Source organism: Lissotriton helveticus, chromosome 5_1 (genome assembly GCF_964261635.1).
Source record: "Lissotriton helveticus chromosome 5_1, aLisHel1.1, whole genome shotgun sequence".
Classification (NCBI taxonomy): domain Eukaryota; kingdom Metazoa; phylum Chordata; class Amphibia; order Caudata; family Salamandridae; genus Lissotriton; species Lissotriton helveticus.
The window spans coordinates 1012104796-1012129546 of NC_136065.1; the positions used below are offsets into that span (position 1 = coordinate 1012104796).

At 40.9% G+C, this 24751-nt stretch overlaps 1 protein-coding gene across 1 annotated transcript in view; it reads left to right on the forward strand.

Annotated features, from left to right (window-relative positions):
• Window positions 1-24751, forward strand: part of ADAM12 (ADAM metallopeptidase domain 12) — a 1594455-nt gene that overhangs the window by 1158692 nt on the left and 411012 nt on the right. Inside the window, exon 12 of the mRNA XM_078640467.1 lies at window positions 3236-3431. Within this exon, the coding sequence (XP_078496593.1) occupies window positions 3236-3431 (196 nt within the window). The remainder of the gene's footprint in view (window positions 1-3235; window positions 3432-24751) is intronic.

A 24751-nucleotide genomic window follows, 5' to 3' on the forward strand; every position in this document is an offset into this window, starting at 1 on the left:
TGATGTACTGGCTAATAGATTAAGCCTATTAATGGAGTAATTAGTACTACCTCATCAAGCTGGGTTTATCCCAGGGCGAGCAACGTCTCATAACTTACGCACCTTATTCTCCATACTGCAAAATGTAGAGCCCGAATTGGTGGTCAAGGCTGTCTTTTTACATGACACGAAAGTCTTTGACTTGGTAGAATGGGAATATCTGGTGGGAATATTGCAACATATGGGAATACCAATGGGATTTTTCTCTTGGGTTAACCTGTTGTACCATTCACTGACAGCCAGAGACTTGATCAACAGGCAGCTCTCCTCATCTTTTTCTGTCACGCGCGGCACGAGGCAAAGGTGTCCTCTGTCCCCTTTACTTTTTGCTTTAGCAATTGAACTCCTCGGGGCCAAATTACGGCAGCACCATCAGGACAAGGCATTGAGGTGCCAACTGCGACAGATACTCATCTATCTGTACGCCGATGATATCACCCTGTACCTCAGAGATCCGCAACAGAACCTAAATCCCATTTTACAGGAATTCATTACATTTGGGGAACTCTCAGGGATCCATATCAATTGGGGGAAAGTCACAAATATTTCCACTTACCTCTACTACAAAACCGTTTCCTCTTGACTTCCCGATAGAGTGGTGCACTTCGGAAGTAAAGTATCTGGGAGTTCATGTCACGTCAGATCTCACTGAATTGATGCATCTCAACTACGGGAGGGCAATAGAGCATATCACAACCTGTGTCACACGCTGGATCGCATTGCCTCTGTCATTGGAGGGTAGAACGTCCTTGATAAAAATGGTGATACTACCCAGGTTACTAAATCTATTCACGAACCTTCCATATCAACCGGGAAGATTTTATTTTAAAGCTCTGTGTACAGAGTTGATTAGACTAAACTGGGGAGGCAAAAAGCTGAGGCTAAAATAGGATATAATCACCCGGCCTTGCTCCCAAGGGTGATTTGATGTCCCTAACTTGGAACTGTACTATTAATGCGCCCAGGCTGATTATACACACTGTTGGTTCCACCCACCCAAATATATGCCACAAGTGGCTGCGGAGCAATGTCTTGCGAATCCAATACTTCTGGCGGGCATGATACTCAGTGCCCCCAAACACCGGGAGAAAGAAAATACAACAGTCACATTTACAGTGCAGGGATGGCAACATATCGCTGACATATTACACCCACACATATAATTGCTTCACAAAAATGCCTTAAAAAACATCAAGAAAAAGACAGATATATCCTGTTGGGGGATCTCTACCAAGATGGGAAGTTTTGCACATTAGACAATGACACCCCTCCCCGCTGATGACACCCAGCTTTCAAATCAGGACATCCTCTGATATTTGCCAAATGGCCCATTTGCCCAGATCTGAAATACTTCCCTATAATTCCATCTCCAGATTTAATTACAGGTTTTGTCTACACAGACTCTACAAGTTTCTCTATATTCTCACTTTTACGAAGTTATTTGGCACATTTTAGCATGTGCTCCACTCTCTTTGCTGTGTCTAATGCATTCCTTAATGGTGAGTCATCTTTTAGCTACAACTCCTCCCTAATACAGGCGCTTTTGCAGTGTAGAAGAAATTGGTTCCTGATGCGTTCCTCCACCAGTGCACCAAACTTATCAGGTACATGCTAATTTCCTCTACTGGTTCATCATCTTTCTGTACGTGTCTCCCAAAATGGTATATCTCTAATATTGTGCTAATGCATGGTAAATAAGGATTATCGAACTTAATGATAACCACTTCAAACTCATGCAGATCCTGTTCTTCCTCTTTGGCATAGTTCAGGTAAAATTGTCAACATATCCTGTCCTTCTACTCCTAGAGTATGTAATAAAAGCACCAATTTTTACTCTGCGTTTAAACTTGTGCAACAAACTCAGGCATAATTGTAGAATGCTTTCTTTCATTTCTCCCACTTCATAGGAGGATCACCAGGACTATTTAGAAAGAATGATGGCAAGTAACATTCTGAAAAATGTACAAATGCCAACAAAATTTGTAGAACAGAGTAAAGTTTTTCCAAAAATGGATTTGAAACGCCCTTTTATCTGCACCCAGTTCTTGGCAACAGGCTGATCACTCTAATACTTTGTGCCACCACAGTAGATTGACCTTGGTTTTTTTCTTCATATATCTATGTCACTCCAGATTTCTTTAACCATGTGGCACTGAAAAGCCACCAATGATTCTTGGTCCACGAATCTCTGCACTAAGCTGTAATGGCTGCCATGTTTGGGAAGCAAAAAATGGTAGTTTCCCACCTTTAATTTCGTGTTGCAAAAATAGTCTTCCCAATTTAAAATGGCGGCCGTGTTGAAACTTTTTACAGAGCAATTCTTCCCTATTCAAACCAGCGGCTGTGTTGCTAATTAGTTCTCCCAACTTAAAATGAAATCAGCAGTCAAGTGCTATAAAGTCTTATCCATCCCACTTGTTCCGCCTGCTTACACCCCTCCTGGGGCTGGCATAAGATTCTGACGCATTCCTAGGTTTACAAAATGTTGTAAATCTGGGAATGCGCTAACTTCCATGGATGTTGCATTGTCACACCCAAAGCAACACCCATGGAACCCCCCTTTCAATCAGAGTTATGCGTGAAAGCGAAACATATTTACAAGGCCATGAAAAGTCGCGTAGGGTGACTTTACACTGCCTTGTAAATATGGGCAAGCCCATTGTGCTGCAGGTGCGTCAAGAAAGGTGACACACCGGTGGCGTAATGGGCTTCTAAATAAGCCCCATGGTTGTTAAATACCAACACTTGTGCTCGTCTTCTCATCCTTCCGGCTGTAGAACGCGCCACTGGGAGGAGCCTTCTGATTCCCCACACAACGAATAGGAACTTGAATCTGAAGAACAGCAGATCATATCACTGAATCACAGCGCCATGCCTGCTTCCTGAAGTAACACATGTATATCAAATTAGCTTTCCTATTCTCTTTCTTTCTAAACCTAAAACTTGGAGGTTGTAACATTAGGGGCGAGGGATTTAAGAAATAGAATTATTGTTAAAAACAAAAAAGCATGTTACTCCATTAATGTTTTAAAATCTAAAGGAAACCTCTCCAAGGTAGCCTTTCTGGTCGTTTCGTTGTCAAAACGACTCAAATTTATGATGTTGCTGTATACAATGAAACATGCTTGCTTGATTACTTATTTATAGCCATATCTGCACCAATATTCTAAAATTACAGAACCCTTTTGTATTTCAGCTAAAGCCAGCTGGCATCCCCTGCAGAGAAGCCAGCAATTCCTGTGATCTGCCTGAATTCTGCACTGGAAGGAGCCCTCACTGCCCAGCTAATGTTTACCTTCATGACGGGCATCCATGCTACAGGATAGACGGCTACTGCTACAATGGCATATGTGAGACTCATGAGCAGCAGTGCATCACGCTCTGGGGACAAGGTAGGGCCTCAATAGAGTCTTGCTTCAGGCTCCAACCACTGTATGACTTTAAAAGAAGGGCTCTAACTTGAACATAATCCTATGCGATACCTTTGGTTATGTGGTGGCACAGGCCAAACTGCAATATGTAGTGAAATAGCACTTTTGTGATTTGAGGGGAACCAGATGAAGGTTAGGAATTATTTTGAGTATAGAGCGTCCATAGTGTTGTCTCACCAGCACTAGATAATTAGCTGAAATAATGCATCAGGAATTGGATTTGTGACTAGGTTTTCCTGTATTCAGTAGTTATTTTTGTCTATATTTCAATGATGTTTTCTAAGTGTTTTCCAAACATTTTAAAATGAGTGCTTATTTGTTACGGTTTTGAAAAAAAAAAATTAGTGCTTATTTGTATTTATCAGTTTTTTCTAGTCACCTACCACCCAAAATAGACAAATACTGTGTTTTTCCAATGTCGAGAACACTATTTTTTGCACATATTTTTAATTTAAAGAAGTATTGTATAGTATGTGGTGTTTTCCCATCCACAGTGAATCAAGTGGACGTATGGTAGACTGTGCTAACCACAGAAGTCTGCGTATTGTACTCTCACTCGCCATGAAAGACTCTTTCACATGTCAGTCCCACTCACACTCACTCTCTCCGGACTCTGTTGGGTTTCCAAGACTATTAATGGATTAAGAAAGTAATAATGTTGTATGTTCAACTATTTTAACAAACCATTTTTGGACTCAGGTGAGGCTCATTCACCTACTCCTTATTTAATATTATGATGCTGTAGGGGCGATTAACCCTGCCAACAGCAGCCTACCTTGCAGGACTTTTGAAATTTTGAATTAGACTTTACAACTGCTTTTCTGCACTCTTTGTCTGATTAATTGAAAGTGCTTCTGCTGTAGATTCATTGTTGGCAATTGTCCCCATGCTAAGAGTCTCACCTTAAGTCAATCCTGACTATATAACCAATATCACATTGTATTCTGAGACTTGAAGGTTTGATGTTAACATTGTCAGTATGGGCTCAAAAACTTGCAATAATGTGCAATTGGGTAAAAACCCATGATTTACTTAAGTCATCACCAGTCTTTTTCCCTCCTGGGGGACAGATTGGTTGTAAATACCCAATATCTGTCCATGGAGAGACATAAAGATGTATTGCCCCATTTGTGGTGGAGGCATGACTCGATGCTAGGGTAGGCCGCCGAACGCCTTCTTCCCCCCCCCAACCCCCCCCTATCCCCCCCCCACACCCGGTGTTTAGAGGTAAACCTCCTAACTTGCCTACTGATGTTGGTAGAAATTGCTTTGCCCTTATTAGGTTGGGGTATGGTCTGATGCCAGTGTGGGAGACCCACCCCTTTTTCTTTTTTAGCCAAATATTCTTTGGTGTCTAGTGGGCTTTCCACCGCATGGGGAAGCACAGTGGGGTATACGCCCCCTATCTGCCCAAAGACTATATTGCCCCTTTTGGGTTGAGATATAGACAGATGCCAGGGTGGGGTGCCTCATACCTTCTTTTTTTTCTTTCTGGTGTCTACTAGCTTTCTACCCCATGGAGGGCAGCTTGAGGTAAACACCCCTAACAGCCCACTAGTGGGAGAAATACTTTTACTCAGGGGGAGCAGTTACCTGGCCTGGAGGTTCATTCCCCCAAAATGATCTTCCTGGTTTCTAGTTGATTGATCCGTGCTTGAGCATTGTGGTCCTGAGGTGATTCCAAGCATGGATCCACAACCTCCCACCCCAAGAACTGACCAAAGTGAAAGCAGACTGTGCTTAATGGCAGCTTTCACTATAGTTTATTGTGGCATTGTAGCATGGTATGCGGACTGTGCTTCACAGTACACCACAGTACACACAAAAAACACGCTTTTCCCTAGCGGCCCAGCTTTGATTTAAAAAAAGAAAATTCTTCTGTGGGTCGGACCAAAATACTTATCTTTGAGCACTGTAATGAATGGTCCATTGACATCAAACTCACTAGAGAAGTGGAGGTCAACGGGGTTTCCACTTAGTGCAAGAGGTTAAACACTTCCAAAAAAACAACTAGGATTGTAATATTTCCAAATTCTTTACAGTTGTGTAAAATAATTAGATTATACCTGGAATCATACTTCTATCCCTGCACCTTCAATCCCAGTACACAACACTTGAGGATACAAGAGGGAAAATAAACAATATATCCCTAAACAATAAAGTGCAAGCAGACTTATGTTGGACCAGTCTTTCTTCATGCAGCCTTGTGTAACAAAGTCACATTGTGTTGGCCATTCGGGAAGAAATAAACAAAATAGCGCAAACAGTTGACCACTCGCATTCTAGTCATGTGCATTGTTCCACTGCACTCATCCTAATTTTATGCTGCAAATAGCACATGATTGTGTGACATGCATAAAAGCATAATTTTAAGACTTTATTGTAACTAATGTAACAGAACATTACCAAAATCATATGAGCTTACACCTGCATATTTGACATTTTACCTGGCCATAATTTGAAGATTAACTTTAATGTGTGATTAGGAGCTGAGAGTGTTGGTGGACTCCATTATTCAATGCTGACAGTTTATCACTGAAAGTGAGTCAAACTGTGTTTCATCAGATTAGGGTATTGGGGTTAGGTGTGCATAACAGGAAGTGTTTTGAGCAGGTTAAGTCTCAGGTGGTGGTGTGACATTCTTCTTTGAACGTTCTCAAGGACTTTGGATACAAATGTAACATCTTTAGGGGAGAATATTTTCAGACTGAGGTACATATTGTAGTGTAGCACCTACATAAAGAGGTTGAAATCCTTGGGAATATTCTTGTTAGATCTTTACCGGTTTGGCAAGAAAGTTAGACATTTTTATGTATTGATTTCGATTTTCTAGCTATGATGAGAATTAGAGGAGGACTGTGCTATTAAGGTCCATTATCTCTTTCAAGATTTAAGTACCAGGGTTTACCATGGCATAGGGAGCCTTTAGGTCAACCACGCTAAGGAGGCACGAGTCACCTTTATCTAAGATGTGGATAGTGTCATCGATAATTCTTGATGTTGCAGTCTTTGTAACACATCCTAAACTAAAGCCTGACTTGAACTCGTCTACTAGGTAATTTTCCTCAATGAGGTCTCTGTGCAGCTCCCTAGGACTTTCACCAAAAATTGAATATTAGATACAAGACAACATGTATTCAGATATGTGAGTTCTGGCTTATAGATTTTAATTGCAAATGTGAGACAGAATGTATTTGTGAACATCCCACTGCTTTTCCATGAGAGGAGCTAATTTCCTTGTGTAGCTGTCCTGCCTAGCGTGAAAGGGAGAGCAGAACTGCATCATGTTTACAAATATATTGCACAGTTCTGTCCTCTCCTATCGCTCGCATGCCTATGCTGCCTGTAATTTTGGTCTGGATAGTTTTTGTGCAGAAGGGATCCTGCTTCAATTTTACCCTGGAGGTAGGAGGAGTAGATAGATAATTATTTATCTGTTGCAAGTCATGACTCAGGGGCTGGCATGGCAAAGGCATCATTGATGCCAACTTGTGATAAGATTCTTCTCCCATGATTATCCATAATTATCATGACAGGGGTGTGTTGTACATTTCTTTTTATAAGCCATGCCAAAAGCCTGCCTGACTTGTCACCCTCCTGATACTGTCTCTGGTGATATGTAACATGAATATGCTGATTCAGCCTGTCCCACTATAAGAGATTTCTTAAGCCTCATCAACTCAGAAATTATTTCAGGATAAAGGGGGAGATTGGCATCAAATTTCTTTCCACGCACTTCTCCAGGGAGAACAGTGTCTAAATGCATTTCAATCAAGTGTCCTCCCTTAATGCTTTTTAATGCCATATGTTTTAGACATACATTCCACCCTTATTACCAGTTTCATACCCTCCCATTCAGTGGCTCTATTTGTGGTAGCACCCCGATTGGTGTCAAAATATTGACTGAGCCGTTCCCGCAACCACTGCAAAAGTATTATGCCAGAGAGAGCCTCCACTCAAAGATGCCACAGTGGGATTCTTGGCACCTCCCTCCTGCACTCATATGCTGCCAACAGCGGCAAGTGACTTGATAGGTATATCACCAGATAAATCAGCCCCTGGATTTTGATACTGTGCTGGGGTTGTACCAAATTTAATCCAATCAGCTGTGCATCCCAGTGACTAGTGTCTAGCATGAGTTTGTTCTGTCCATGGGGTGTAAGCAGCGCTAGATTTTCATTAATTCCATTTACTTCATCGCTTCTATGAGACAATTAGTCATTTGCAAAGGCAGTGGCTCATAGATTAATGATTCGAAGTTTCTGGTTATCTTGTAGGGTATGGCAAGCCACTGTAAGACTATGAATTCAAGGTGCTGTAATCAGATGACTGTGGCTTGGTAACTCAGAGGCAGACGGAGGTCTCCTAGCTACAAGGTAGTCAGTGGACTGTAACCAGGGTTGGGGTGTTGTGAGCCAAGAGTTGATGGAATGTTGGATTCTATGGAGTCTTTGATGAAAGTAGTCAGGAAGGAAAGACCAAGTCTGTTGATTTACTCCTATCATGAGAGCCAGACAGCAATGGTAGTTTGAATGTAGTGAAAGGGAAAAATCAACTTGAGAAGTATTAGATGATGGACAGATCACTGGCTGACCTGAGATCAAAATGTACAACGGGCATCTAGTTAAGTCCATGAGATTTTATTGAGGTAGAAGTTTCCAAGGGGTCAAGCTCAGCAGCCTACCAAGAGCAAAGTAGCACCTGAGCAGAATATCCACAGGTTAATAGTAAGGCTTGCTGACATTGAGACTCAAGTGATTTCTGGTCATCCAATCGTAGAACACAACGCACAAGTTCTCAGAATAAAGGAGTCATGATGAGATTGTGGTTTGAGTTTTAGGACAGTCTGGGTATCCTCCACTTTCCGTGACAGCTGAGACCATAAGATTTACTCAGGGTCAAAGCACACATTAAACGAAGTAAATGAAATCAAACAACTAGGTAGTATGCACAATATAAGAGTTCTCCGTGAATGTGTGAAAGATGGAGTGAAGATGACATAGGTAGCAGAGACGGGTGAGGTGATGAACCGTTTCAAAAGCTATCAATATGTGGTAGGTCAGTTCTCCCATTGCCATCCAAATGGATCCTGAGACAGTCCCAGGTGCCAATGATGGGTGACTCATTTCGACAGCAACGGCAAACAAATCAAGTTTAGGATTGAAGTTGTGGGTTTCTATGTGTAAAAGTCTAGTTACTGAAATGCTGATTATCAGTCCTAATCATGTTTTAGTGTTAAGTTCTTATGATGATTCTCAGAGTTAATAATACGTGATCTTTAGATTCAGTGACGCAAGAAAGAGCATCTATTTTGATAAGAAATAGCCGGCCCAATAGAACCTGCCAAATGAAAGTTATTGCAATATTTGTTGCGAAGGCATGAAGGCCAAGTTGTCAGCATAGCACCATGACCACAGGGTCAAATGCTCACATCAATTCGTTGAGTCAGTTTCTTCTGCAGAATTGAAAGTATTGAGAAATATTATTAATTCTTGCTCTCTAATCTAAGTGAGAAATGAAGCACGTCGTCTGTTTTACCCATAGCTATCGCAGAATATTCGTAGCATTAGCACCAGGTTGAAACACATGTGTAGAGTAGAAGTAAGGGGGAATACTTTCTGAGGGGAAATAAAACTACACCTGTTCAATTTGTGCTGAGGGATATGACATTACAGCTGTTTCCCGTAAGAGTTTTAAAGTGTGAATTTATGTCTCAAGAAATGAAAAATGTGGGAGTTCCTGATGTCTGAGCGACATAACTGTCTGGAAGGGAGCGGACTGCAGGTGCTTGCTGCTGAAATTTGGAAATCTGTTTGCCACCTGCAGATCACGAGTTTGAGTCATGGCAGGGCAGACTTTATTTCATTCTTCTAGGAGCTACACTTGGAGTAGCATTCAATTTGGTAAAAGTAAACTACTAAACCAAAGCGCTCTTTATAAAAACAAGATTTTATTCGTGATCCCCCTTTACCTCAGGCAAATGAGTGAAAAGATCACAACGTGTTGTTTATCTGATAAAGGACAGTCCTTAACCAAACAGAGAACGCTTGAAAATTTAACAGCCATTTTACTTTGGTTGTGATTGAAAGCCTTACAAAACAACAAGGCTGTAAACCTGAATTCACATTTTCCCAACCTCCAGGTAAACCCAAGCACTGTTATTAAGTTCAGTTGTCTGGTAAAGATTTCTGTCCTGCGCTCCCTTCTCCCTTGGGGCCCCTCTCCGCCGCCGCCCCCACCACTCCTGCACACGCTCTATTTAGTAGACCTTTCTCATCTGTCCCTTGAAAAGTGTTTCGCAGTCACGTTGCCATGGAAACTGAGTGGAATACAGCAGTTGCAGTTCATGTAATTCTGAGAGAAACATCCTGATTTCAGTTCGGCCTACAATTTCCATTTTCCATCTCTTTTCTCATCTATTCTTCAAACCCTAAACTTTTGAAAGCTGCTATCATGCGCCTTTTCAAGGTGGAATTTGTAATTTTACGAGAATGGATTTCCTATTGAAGACCGAACACTAGAGGACAGATGTGCCAAAGGCTTGGCGCCGAGCCTTTGTGCTTCTCAACCACAGCCTGCACTGCATCAATGCATGACATTTGTATTAGGACAGGGGCACTAATCCGCCGTTTTCCCAATTCACCTGCTGAAAAAGTGACAATCTCGCAGGCTTTCATATGAACAGATATATAATGAGGAAGAATGTTGTCCTTAAACAGGAAGGGTGGGGAATCCCTTCTCCAGCTGTTTTATTTTTTAAATACAGAGATTCTTCAACAAAACCATAAGCCACAGACTTGTAGTAGTAATAAATCTTTATTCGATTATGTATCATAATCATAAAAGATAAAAACATAAGATCCACATAGATACATTAAAAACATTAAAATATACATTCCACCATGATACGCTCAGATTGTACAATCTATAAACATTGAGTACAATTTAGGGGAAAGGAAGCCAACCTATATGTCACATCATTGTAAATTAGGCTCACATAATTTTATTCCAATATAGGGCTCCTTTTTCATAGGTCGTAACCGCCAGTATCACCACATGATCAGGAAACAGCAGTAAATATGAAAAGGCGGGTCGAAATTGGACAAAACCCCTGGATTTTAAAAGCGGTATTAAATATTTTTTATGGAAAAATGGCTACATTTACAAAATAAAACTAAATGTGTCAAGGCATGTTTATAACCGTGGTAATTCAGTGGTTTTCTAGAGTTGTGTTCAAGGTCTACTGAAGCGTAGGCCCTGCATGCACTGTATTATATCCACCCAAGAATCAACCCCTGTTCCTCTTGAGAAGTGGAGGAAGAGGAGGACAGTGGGATATTTTCAGGGCTGAATGGTCTAGGGGAGTCAGAGCTCAATGCATCTTGAAAATAGCTGCCAATTTCAATTACTGAAAGGCACATACATGACTGCTGTTGCAGAGAAACAACACACCTGCCTCCCATGCCTCACCAGAAAGTGATTGGCATCATGCTTAGCTGTTGTTATAACTTTTTCTTGATATCTCGTTAGATATCACACCCTGTAAGCTACCACGCATCTGATCCATTATCAATGATTTCCAAAACTTCAGGAGAGATTGTAAAACTTAGTAGTTATTCGACTAAGGGTACAGTTAAGAAATGTTCGCTAAGGATCCTCCATACTATCAAATTATATTCAAACTGCCCTTGTTTGCTCTTCAACTATTATTTTCATTTCAACCCAATAGAGCTGAAAGAGAGCCAATAGCTGCCGCCCTGCTAGGTCTCAAGGCTCTGGGAATCCTGTCCTAAACTGACCCGGTATGCCCCATCACCCCCTACAGTTTCAGAAGAAACTGAAGTAACTGCTATTCAGGCAACACCTCATCCGCTTAGAATACCTCTGGTTCAAGAAACCCAAAGAAGGGCCTCGCGAACTTTCCACGTGCAACACCCACCCCTGAATATAGTCCACTCAGGAAAAACAGCTCTCAGATACTGAGTCATTAACATTTTATCATAGTCTCTCAAATTGTATCCACTGACTCCTGCTGTGGCGGAGAGCCGTTCCTGGTTTTCTTCTTAGCTTTCCTCTTCTTCACAGCTTCCGGTGCAGCTTTTTTTTTTTTATTTTTTACTAGAACCCTTAGACTCGTTTTGTTGTTTTGACTTTGTTTTTGCAGCTCGAGAATCTAAAGTATCCTGACCCACAGAGATGTATACTTCAGTTCTGTGGTCTGCAAATTGTACTGCTGAAGTTGACTATATATAGCTACTAATTGATTTAATAATTGTCTTAATTCTGGAGCATTCAGATCAGCTATACCTGGATGTTGGGTATAACCAGCCAATATGGGCCAAAGCCGCAGAATTACCTAAGGGCCGATGCAGACATTCTGTACTGCTTGTGGTAAATGTTCACTAAGGCAAGGTTGGTGTTCTTAATATCATAATGGGACTTTTAGATAACGATAAGATTCCTATGCTGCAGGTGTAAGGGCAGCTTTATAGGTATGAAAGGGCCTAGTGTTTGGCATCTACAGGATAATAATAATAATAATAATCCACATTTGTAAAGCGCACAATCACCCGTAAGGGTCTCTAGGCGCTGGGGGCCGTCGGGAAGATTAAGCAAGCTATTGCCCAGAGTCACATGGTGCTGGGCTAACCTGCCGCCGGAGCCGGGGATCGAACTCTGATCCCCAGATTCCAGCGTCAGTCGCCTTGGCCGCGGCGCCACACCTCTCTGGGAGGATCAAACTCCTCCCAGCAGCAATATATTTCAGAGTGATATGCAGCATGTGCTTTTACAACAAACATTCCTTCACACCCCCCACCACCTATCCCCAAGGGAAACCTCTTCCTGGGAGGTGTTGTGTTAATTGTGTCCTGACATTTACTCTTATCACAACAGGTTATGCTGCCATTGTAATACCGATCCAAAACTGAAATCAGAATGGGAATGTCTTTTAATAGTCATTCTTCTCACAAACCCACAGCAGAGAGGGAGCTCCTGTCTGAACTGATGGAGAAAACAATATTAAAACAGACCTCTCTTCTGTTAGTAAATCTTGTGTGTGTCATTCAGGATTACTCAAAGATCAGCCCTGCGGGCGGGTGCCATGAATATGTTTTTAGTACTTTTATACAGAACGCTGCCTTATATTCCATTTTCTACACCCCCTCGCAAAGTACAGGCTTGATGCTAACTTACCAAATTGAGACATTATACCTTGTGGACAGTAACTCACGATCACCTGAACATTACATGAGGAAAGTGTGCTCTAGTTCTAGGCGACAATCAGTCCTGTGAGTCTTCCAGGATTATCCTTTGTTAGTGGGTTCAAAATCTTTTTTCAACTTTATATATAAAAACGAATGTATGTCTGTCTGTCTGTTTGTCCTTTATGCATTACTACACCATTCATCCGATCGCCATGAAACTTTGGGAAGTTGTTGAGTACACTCCCGCGAAGGTTTCTGGCATAAATTGTTTTTAAATATCGGCCCTCCAGGGCCCTCATAATCTTTCGAATACTGATGTACGCACCAGACGGAAAAACAACAAATCGTGTATCCACAAGCACTCGAATAAATAAATAGAATTAAAACACCATTCATCCGATCGCCATGAAACTTTGGGACGTTGTTGAGTACACACCCGCAAAGGTTTCTGGCATAATTTTTTTTTCAATATCGGCCCCCCAGGGCCCTCATAATCTTTTTTCGAATACTGATGTACGCACCAGACGGAAAAACAACAAATCGTGTATCCACAAGCACTGGAATAAATAAATAGAAATAAAACACCATTCATCCGATCGCTATGAAACTTTGGGAAATTGTTGAGTGCACTCCCGCGAAGGTTTCTGGCATAAAATCTTTTTAAATATCGCCCCCAGGGCCCTCATATTCTTTCAAATACTGATGTAAGCACAAGACGGAAAAACAAGAAAACAGCATTCATCCGATTGCCAGGAAACTTTGGGAAGTTGTTGAGTACACTCCCGCGAAGGTTTCTGGCATAAAAATGTTTTAAATATCTGACCCCTGGGCCCTCATAATCTTTCAAATACTGATGTACGCAAAAGACGGAAAAACAAAAAATCATGTATCCACAAGCACTCAAATAAATAAATAGAATTAAAACAGCATTCATCCGATCGCCAGGAAACTTTGGGAAGTTGTTGAGTACACTCCTGCGAAGGTTTCTGGCATACATTTTTTTTTAAATATCGGCTCCCCAGGGCCCTCATAATCTTTCGAATACTGATGTACGCACCAGACGGAAAAACAAAAAATCGTGTATCCACAAGCACTCAAATAAATAAATAGAATTAAAACGACACTTTGAAATGTTTTCCATATAAAAATGGATACGTTTCAATAAAAATGACACAATGTAAATTGAATGTTATCATAACGAGTTTCCTGGAATTTCCTTTCTTCAGAGGATCGAATCAACGTGTGATGGGTAAGCTAGTCATAAATAGACAAATTAAAAAACAAACAGTATAAGTATTTTTTGTCAAAGCCAACATCTTATTCTAGTGCACATAATGGGTATAGTTGTAAATATAAAGAATACAAAAAATAATTGCAACACAGCAATGGCATTTCATAATGTGCGTGTATGAAATGATGGAGTGTGCCTCTGCTCTCCAACCCCTCCCTCTATGCCTCTAGCTAAGCAGTCTTAACACCACAAGTGACTATACGAGTTTGTAACTTCGTCTCTCATCTGCATACCTTAGCCGAACAACAGAATTGTTTTCTGTTGAGAAAGTTGTTGCCTGTTTCTGATCTCTGTAGTTATGATGTCCCAAGCAAGCCAATGAGAGAAGGCTGGCTTCGAGATGCCTGTCTGTGGCATTCACAAAGGATGGTTACAGATATGTTTGCTCTAACGAAGCCTCCCAAGAAGTTAACTTCCTCTATGCTCTGCACTTGTTGAGACCCAGCTTAAATACAGTTTTCTGATTATTTTGAAAATTACAGACCTCACATCGTTTAACATATTATTCTTATTGCACCTTCACTTTATTCTCTAAAATATTATAAATTAGGTGACTGTATATGTGAATAATTGTTGCACTATCAAACTATAATAAAACAAATTGTATACACTATGCATGTGCAAAGGATACTAAATCCAGTATCTGTTTATAAATGAGAAAGGTGCACTGGAATAAATAAATATATGAAATGTTGTGAGGGGTATTTAAGCAAAAAAATGTAAGGATTACTTTAGTAGACACTTTATCAACATAGGAAGCAAGTGCTCTTCAATGTCCAGCATGAACTGCTGTGTACCTCAGGGCTCAGTTCTAGCCCCACTACCATGTAATCTCTGTCTTGACCCCCTACCACATATACTAAAAGAGTGCAACATATGTTTACACCAGTATGAGGACGATACTCAGCTATGCATGAGGTCATGATGGCTCAAGGATATCTGCACATTGAAGTCCTACCTCCTAAATTACACTGGATGTCAAACAGTTTCCAATGGATCAGAATACAGGTTTCTTGCTCGTCCTCCCAGAAATAAAAGCAAACTGGATATAACTCTCCTGCATTAACTCTCCTTCAAGCGTCTCACTTATTAATGAACACAGAGGCTTCACTATTGATAGTACTCTTGCTATAATCCCTCATGCCAAAAGAAAGGCCCAGGCGGCACATTACTGTCTTCATGCCCTTCAGAAAATAAAGCATTTGCTGAACCCTCACGAAGAATCATGACACACAGCCTCATTGTATCCCTCCTGGACGAAAGCGATTCAGTTCTTGCTGCAGTTTAATTTTTCTCTTACATCCCCCTTAAGGTGGCCTTCCATGCGATAGCTCTGTGGATCACACAAATCCAGTACTTCAGAAAGTCTGCTGGCTCCCCATCCTTGCCAAACTACTATTCCAAATTCGATCTCGCACTCACATTTCCATTCCCTACCACTCAACGTTTGTGACTACTTCTGGTGGAGATGTAGGATTTAAATGTAAGAACTTACTCCTCCTGCAGACTAGAGCCTGGAACACTTCCTTACCGCTAAGTCATTCATTCTCTGTCACCACTACTAGTCTCTAGAACACCTTAGTCCTTTCATAAGAACTCAATCTTACTTACTCACCCACAGGAAATAAAAAAAACACCCACCTGTTCTGTCTTCACCTCACCTAATTCCTCCAATATGCTTGATCTATTTCCTTCCTGCTTTTCTCCTGATTGTAGTCTTTTTACACCCCTGTCTCTCTTATCTTTAACACTGCATCTTCCTGCTTGTTTGTAAGGCACACTTAAGACCTTCCCAGTATAGCTGCCTAGTGGAAGATCATAAATAATTCAATTGCGGACACTCTTTGTGATAACCAACTCTTATCTTGAGATTTCTGAAGGACATTGATTCCCCATGGTTTGTTTCGCTTCAAGGATCATTTCACCTGACTTCCGTCCTATTACGTAATACGTTAGCTGCACAAAAAACAATATGGTGAAAGAAAGCTTTTGCTATATTCAGCCTTAGACAAAGCTACACACGTCTTGGAAAACTACTAATGACGTGTAGGTGCTCCAAATGTACTTAACAGCAGTTGCTTTTAACTGCTTTTAATTCGATGTATTATGCTCTTCGATCATAGCAGGAAGTAAGTATGGTGGTTATGTGTATTTTCTTACTTTTTTAGCCACCTTAGCTTTTTGGACCACATGTTCAGAAGTCACAGTTAGAGGGTCCTTTGAGATTATGAAGATGCTTTAGTCTTACAATTTTCTTCTATTTTGTGTTTACTCTTTCCTCCCCACCCTATGGCACTAGCCACACTCCAAGAAGCCCTTTCCAGATTTGATGTTTTGGATCACCCGATAGACAATATCTTACCTTTCATTAGAGAACTCCTGGTAATGTAGCTCATCTCACTCTTGGTATATTTTATTCCACAGCAATTTGGGCATCAACTGTAACATGAAAATCTGATAGCACTCACTTATTCATCATTTAAAGCAGATAATAAATTACTCAAGGGACAGAACTTTTTATGTATTTATTTTTTGGTAGATCTTCATTGAATTTTGCCACGTGGTCTCATTTACTACGTGCCCACATTAAAAGGTGTTTTATATTCTTCCTTCTTTTATTCGCGGTCAATCAAAAAAGGTCCCTGGTTCACTCTTCCACCATGGAACTGAGCACTTCTTGCCTATGTTCCATTTCATTGATTTACACTTTACGCTAGCTGATGCTGGTGTTTCTGGACTCGATAAGGAATATGCATCAACACTGCTAAACAGTGAGATTAGGAGGTGCCATGCTAGTACTTCATAATGAAGGATTTGAATTATTAAGTGTAATAAATCATAACTACTTTGTGTTATGACAATGATGTGCAAACAAAGTCACTGAATTTAAATCCCAGCAAGTGTACACATCAGTAAGGTACAGTACCATAGGGAACAATATGAACTGTATACATGCTACATGTGTATATTACAAATGTATTGAGTGAGCATACACATATGCCAGGGTCTCTCTCTAGTTTCCTGACTTCACCAATGTGTAGCCAACTATTTGCTTTTATCCTCCTACAGAACAGGTAAGCAAACGGCTGTTTGATCTGCTTTCCCCTGCAAAGGCTGCTTGACGTTTTCACTAGGCCCTCAAGTTCTGTAGTGGGATGTTGTGTGAACTTGCATCAGCACTTGGACCTACCACCAACTTATTAACAAAAGTAGAACTCTTTTGGAAATAGGGCACATCAATATTACTAAAAACAATGGATTGGATCGCACACCAGTCTTCGCGCAAATATTCATATACTATACTGTGGGGTTCTTTTTCCCATTCATTCCTGTTTTTTGACATATGGAGGTCAGTGCCTGTCACTAACATCTGAGCATGTTTCTATGAAACGTGCCACTTGCCAGGAAGTTATGTTTGATAATATGTAATATTATGCGATGGCAATAAAAACTGTATTGTGCTTTGGCACAAAATCATCTGCAATTCCATGTGTACATCTGCATGAATGAGGTGCCAAAGAGGTCAAAACTAAATTATCTCATATGTGAAACACATTGGTTTATATCCTTTGCAGTAGTTCACACAGTAAATAGATTGGTGTATGAATGAAAAATATTGGATGTGCCTTTGTGCGCACTGCTCTGGTTCACACAATTGTATTGGTTTGCATGTGCTATACTGGTTGTTATGTAGGAACACTGGCTTGAGTAATCGTATGCTGGGTAATGCATAGGTAAGCTACTAGCACGCTAATCAATCACATTGCGATTTGTGTGACAAAGCATATGGTTTAAGGTGTGCGGTTTATGTTCACAATATCCCGGTTTATGTTTATATCAACAGCACATTGCTGTGTCTGTTTAGTACAATGGTGTAAGCACTGTAAATACTGGTCTGTGTATAACTCAATGGGTTGCACATATTGTGTTTTAGATCTGCACACTTTTGCAATATGTCCCCTCTTGCCACATGCTCTACAAATTGTATTCCCAGCCATAAACTTATTGCTAGAAGCAATGTGGCTAGGAGCACCACACCGATAGCACTTGATTACATGTGCACTGGTCTCCGGGGTAGTACTAGTGGTGCGGGGAACCTCACTTGTTTTGTTAAGAGGCTTAGTTTGCAATTTCATAGCATGCTTCACAGTCTTAGCCTCATCAACACATGCATGAATTTCCTTCCCCTTAGAAGCCACATCTTTTGACTCCATATCTTTTGACACTATGGAACTGCTACATTTGTCCATTTCTTTTATCCATAAATCTGTATGTTTAAGTCCCTTAGCTATCTGTATTGCCTCGTCTAATGTAGGATCTTTAATAAGAAACTTTTCACACACTCTCCTGTTGTTAGTACACCTAACTATCTGATCATGTATAAGGGAATCTGCTAATCCCTCAAAATGCCAAGTTAAGCAAAGTCCCCTCAAGGCAGCAACAGAAGTCACAATATCTTCATCCACTTTCTGTGTATGACAGAAAATGTATGCCTTTCTAGTACAACATTTACTTTGGTAGCAAACCTCATGTCTAACATCTGCATGGACATGTCATAAACATTACTTGGCTGACTATCGCCCATACCTAAGGAAATTTCAGGAAGATTCTCATACAGGCGACGTCCCTCAACACCCAAGTGGAGGAGCAAAATGGCTTGACTGAGTACGGGACCATATTTATCTGCACCAGTTGCCAACGTATTCGTTAAGAACAACTTTTTCCATTCCTTCCAAGGGATGGGTGGCTTACCAGGAGTAGGAAGAAAGGAAGGAAGAGCAGCTAAACCCTGATCAGCCATAGCTAGTACAATATAATGTAATGCAACCAAGAATAAGTAGTAACCAATTCAAGTCCACCTTGAACAATTATTGCGTTAATTCGAGTTCCACCTGTTACAAGAATAATCGTTAGTTACTTCAAATCCCACCTGGAAGAAATGAATGTTAATCAAACAACAAATCAACCTAATAAAAAAAAAAAACTCAAGACACGCCTTGTTGATGAGGTATAGCTGAAGTTCAGTCAATCCAAATAGTATGTTATGAAACGCTGGTTTCATTTCAAGAAAAATGATGTTCAAGACAATGTTCCTACAAAGAAGTCTCTTGTTGGAAGCTTTCCCAACCTCTTAAAATGGCCGCCGTGCGTGTCATACGTCGATATTCAGAGGAAATTGGGCACAGTTTCTATCTGGAGACCTTCCCAACTTCTTAAAATGGCCGCAGTCATGAGTGCCGACGTGCATCTTCTCTTTAGAGGAAATTGGACACAGTTAGATTACTGCATGAAGAGCGTCCGTGAAGAACTCCAGCAATGGAAGGTGAGGCCTGTGAATGTTATTATTTAATTAGTGCATGTATAAGGTACAACGCGAATAGGTGGCGCGAGCTAATGTTCGTGCGCTGTAGCTCCAACAGTAGCCCCAACAGTACAGTACAGTAGTTTTCAATAGTAGACATATATGAATATCGGTAAAATTGGCACAAATTGTTGATGCAAACACCGCAAACAAATCACTGAATGCCAGGGTTACAAGAGTAGGTAGAAAAATGTAGGAGAAAATGGCAATAACTTCCAAAAGCACACGGTAACAGGGGTACGGCACACAAGACACCGAAAGGAAATGCGGTGCAGTGGCACAAAGCTAAAGTACAGCGCAGCTCCAGTGGGACACATGGAAGATATGTAGAACTTCCCAAGCACAGCGCAAGCATTAACAAAGTTCAAGGATCAGGTGCAGTACTCCCAATTAACAGCCAAATGTAACTTAAAGTAAGCCGTGGACCGGTTCAACTTGTCGCAAATGTAAAGATCCACTCCAACACAGTAAGTGAAGATGGTTAGCTTTATTAGTAAGACGCAGTTACAGGTACCTCCAGCTCTCTCTCCCAGCTTCACAGCTCCAACTCCTTCTTACTTCAAAGAGCAACATTCCATCCTGGCAACAACCCTTACATTCCACCCCAATGAGAAGACTCCACACCACACTAAACCCTAACATTACTCTTGCCACCCAAACAATCCATATCCACCCTGAACCCTAAAATTACTCCTACCTTTAATACTTTTGATAATACTTATATTTACATGTACTTGTTATTTACTACGAGTATGCCTTTACCATTACCTTTTCCATTTATGCTTTTACAATGGAATTCGTTGTAAAGACATACTCGTAAAACAAAGAATTGTAAAAACTTGCGTAGTAAGGACGTTGTCGTTATAATGCCTTCGTTGTAAAGGCATCTCGTTGTTCAGCCTTCATTGTAAAGGCTGTTTCCCCTTAAGATAACTCTAACTGCTGCATTCCTGTGGTTTTGTGTGTGTAAATTCTGAACCTAACAATTATGTCTCTGTAATCTTTTTTCGTGGAAAAAAAAAAATATATATATATATATCTGTTCCACACTCCTACTGATCGGCACCGATTCCCCAAACGTAGGTACAGACCACAAATCAGCGCTCAGATTACTTCAAAAGTGGTTTATTGTTCTTCTGTCCCCAGCATGACGCGTTTCGGCTGCGACACGGCAGCCTTGATCCCATGACCATAAGAACCAATAGGTGCAATTTATATACTTTGTGTATCCCAATTGAAGAAACGTCAGCAATACGTAGACATAAAGAGAATACTTCGTAGTTCGGAGATATTGCTTAAAACCACATATCCATTGGTCTATATACAGAAGGAACAGTGCAATGATATATTTACAAAAAAACTATACAAAATATCGTACATTTCATTTACCCCATGGCAATAATTATAATAATACAACCATTCCATCCTCCTGTCTCCTACTTTTAAACGATAAGCAAGTTATTACTTTTCATATTCTGACTGATATATAAGTCAAAAACCTGAAAAAGTTTCAACACTTGGGAAAAGTGCAAATGTTATACTTAATAAAGTGCTTGATTGTGCAAAAGTGCAAATTCAGTGAATCTTAAAACCAAGAATTTCAAATTCATATATACAAGGAAGTGCATTGGTGATGGCACGATCACTGAGACCTCTATTTATGAAGAGTTACATGCCACCCACAAACAGAAGCAGTTGTACTCATGATTATATCATGGCCGAAAACTAGATTAGATCAAAATCATACTAAGACAAAAACTGTACATTATGGCATAGTGCCCTAGTTGCTACAAGAAAAAACCTCATGGATAAAGGCATATTCAAAACCTTTACCCTATTTTTGCCCGATAGATAGCTAGGAATAATGCAGGGGAGGTGATGTTTTCTAGAAGCCCCGTATATATATCCCACAGATTAACCAGGCCCTTAGGACAATGCAATGTTCTAATTTGCTCTACCTCTGCCCAATCAGGTCACTGAACGATGGTAACGCAGCAGGTAGATGACCAATATTACTGTTGATACACCCGATTATAGGAAGCAATGGAGATCTTCCCCTGTGTTTAATCCATTAGGGATCCTGGTATCTAAAAGTAAAATATATTTACTTTCAAGCTGTCTTAAGACTTTCTCCCTATTTCCCCCCTGATGTTCTTGGGCACCGCATCAATAATGAAATACCTCAAGTCATTGAGATTTTTATTGTGGATTAATTCAAAATGCCGGGCGACAGGGTAATTAACATCAGAATTGACCACGGCTCGTAGATGTTGCAGTATGCGGTTAAAAGCCTGTTATTTAGTGCTACCAATGTACCTGAGCCCACAGGTACACTGGAGCACATAAACCGCAAAATCTGTGTATATATATATATATATATATATATATATATATATATATATATATATATATATATATATATATATATATATATATATATATATATATATACTGTTGTGCCCATAATGCAAGAACAGTCGTAAGAGTATATTATATAACCAAAAACATGTACGAAGTTACCATGATTTAGAAATGGCTACTCTCACTGCTTGGGCTGAGGAGACCGTTTTCACTCCTGATAATCATAGAGCACGCAGTTCTTGACACTTGAACCCATAATAATAATATCAAAGGAGTATCAGAGATAGATGGACTGATCGACTAGAAAAACAGAGAAAATAGTAGGAGCTTTTTACGTTTCTTGTTTGCTTGTTGTGTGAAGTGCTTAACTCCTTGGCTAAGCCTCTAAACATTAATTCAGCATTTTTCGCTTGCAGTGGGCTTTTGCCGGACAGCTTTTGGATTCACAGTCGCAATGAAGCGGTGTTACAGAGCTTCAGTAGTGTTAATGCATATGTAAAGTTCATTGTACTTGTATTTTTCAAACGAGCTGTAGCTTGAGGCTCTGCAGTCTTATTGATAAATGGTGATCTAACCAATTGATTTAGTTAAAGAAAAGCAGAAGGACATTTTTAACTTTGTTTCAATTACTGAGAGCAATGCAGAGCCTATTTTCATGTGAAAAGCACTTATCCCACTCCATAGTTCTTCATTATTTCAAGCATAAATATTCAAGCATACAGAGGGAAGTGTTTTGCTCATCCAATAAAACCATGCACTTTAAAGCATCTTTTCTAATACTGAAACATATTATGTGAAGGAGCTCTAGTTGTATTTGTGGTAATGTAAGTAAATTCACTTATGCACTTTATATTTCACTAGTTTTGCATAAATGCATTTGCCAATGATATTGAAGATAAAATGAAGCTTTATGTGTGAACTATCCTAATGGTTAGTAAAGGTAGCTAACCTTTTGGGGGAAAAGCCTCATGTTAAAAAGAACTGTATCATCTTTTTAGGCATACTTGACCCGGTTTAACAAAAAGGTGCAACCTACGCCATTCTTTTTTTACATTTTTTTTAAAGTTCTATTTGTTGTCATTTTACATTTTTACAATTACAGAAATACGACATGAGGTCATCTAAAACGCAATTTAAACCTGTCAGTGGATAACACTCTAGTTTATCCATATCCAAATATTACGTTCAGATTTCACAAGTGCTGATCACAGGAGATCTCCCCTTGCTTTTACGAAGCAATACAATGGAAAAGATAATATGACATTCGAGGGGAAATGCCGAGCCAATTCTCTAATAAACAGTGGGAAAACATAAAAAGCTAAAAATGCAATTAAACTTTAAAACATGCACACAAAAAAGGGACCTGGTCAACATCGTGCCACCCACCTCCAATACCCGTGGTTGGTGACCTTCCATCAACTGAAATATAGGTGGGAGCTGTGAGCCAGGTGCCCATTTCTGGGTGGTTTCCTCCCAGCTGCAGGACATGTGCCTTCTGTGACCAGGACCATGCCATCCATCCCGCCTGTTGGGCGGGGGACCTGTGGTCCTCCATCCAATAGTTCTCGGCCGAACCCTGTGGCTAAGGTCCCATGCATGTCCCTCTACTCATCTCTCAGCTATCTTGTTACCCTGGTCTCCTGGTCCCCCAGCTTCTTCCTTGCCAGGTGTGTCATCACTCATCTACGGGTCCTCCCCAGGGCTGTTCTCCAGATGTTCTCATGCTACTAACACTTCAGTACATAAATTCGCTATAGGGCGGATCCTCTTCCAGGACCAACGCCTTTTCCTCAGCTCTTGCCCACTGGGTTACGTCTGCCCTCAGGCCTGGACTCTAGGACCTACTTCCGATTTCCAGGTCATAGCTATTCGCCGTCTGGCTAACACTAGGTCTAGGTCCCTAAACCTTGTGCCAACTATCCTTAAGGCAGGTTGTGGAGATAATCCCAAAAAACAAGCCTCCAGGGAACGGGGGGAAAGTGCCCAAGCGTGGAGTCTAGGGCAGAAATCCCCTCTTCCCAATAGATTTGCAATCAGGGGCATATGAGCAAAGTCAGTGTCTGAGTGTCCACCTCTAGGGCAGGGCCCAACGTCACCTCCATAAACCACTCGGATTCTATGTGGTGTCATGTGTACATTATTGAATTGGAAGTATTTCAACCTCGTGTTCCTAGATATTTTTTGGGACAGAGGCTATTATCCTCTCCACTCAGGGTCCGTTAGCAGTGGCTGCAGGATTCGCTCCCATCTATTCCGCAAAGTAGTTTAGGGGCAGCGGACCATACCCGAGAGGGATTGGTAAAACCAAGTCACCAGGTGTCTAGCTGGCCCATCAAGACCAATAACTGCAGCACAGTATGAGTCACAGGTTCCTCCCAGCCTCCGTCCCACAGGTCCCGAAAAACTTGTGTCAATCCCTCATATGTAGGGAACTTGCCCAATGACAAATTAATACATTCCATCAGGTCCTCCAGTGGAATCAAGGCACCCTGTTGATAGCAGTCCCCAACCGTAACCAACCCAGCTTCTGTCCAGGATGATATTTGCCTGGCAATGATATAGGAAAGGGATTCACCATGAGGAAGCCCTACCAAGGGCAGGTCTGGTGTATACAGTGGTGTTCCTGTGTTTTTTAGGACACATCTGTGCCAGCATTTCAGTGCCGATGACAACAGTACTTCTGGGCATTGGCATCGGTGTAAACCCAAATAAAAAAGGGCTGTGATCGGATAAAGTGTGTCTTAGATATTCAGAGTGGACAATGTTTTGGGTAAGTACTTAAAACAATCATATGAGTGTGTAGGCTATGGACATGAGAGAAATATAGGAAGTCACTGTCTTCTCCGTGTTGTGTGTTCCAGATATCCACCAACCCCAGTGTCTCACCCAGTCTCGTAGTACCTCTGCCAGCTTAACCGCTGTTGTTCCTATTGGCAGGGGAGTCAAGCGGTCAAGTTGTACATCTAGTACACAGCAGTAAGCTATCAGGTGGCAGGGCAGCTATGTGGGTGGAAAGGGAGTGAAAAATGATCTGGTCCTGATTCGGGGCATAGATGCTCCC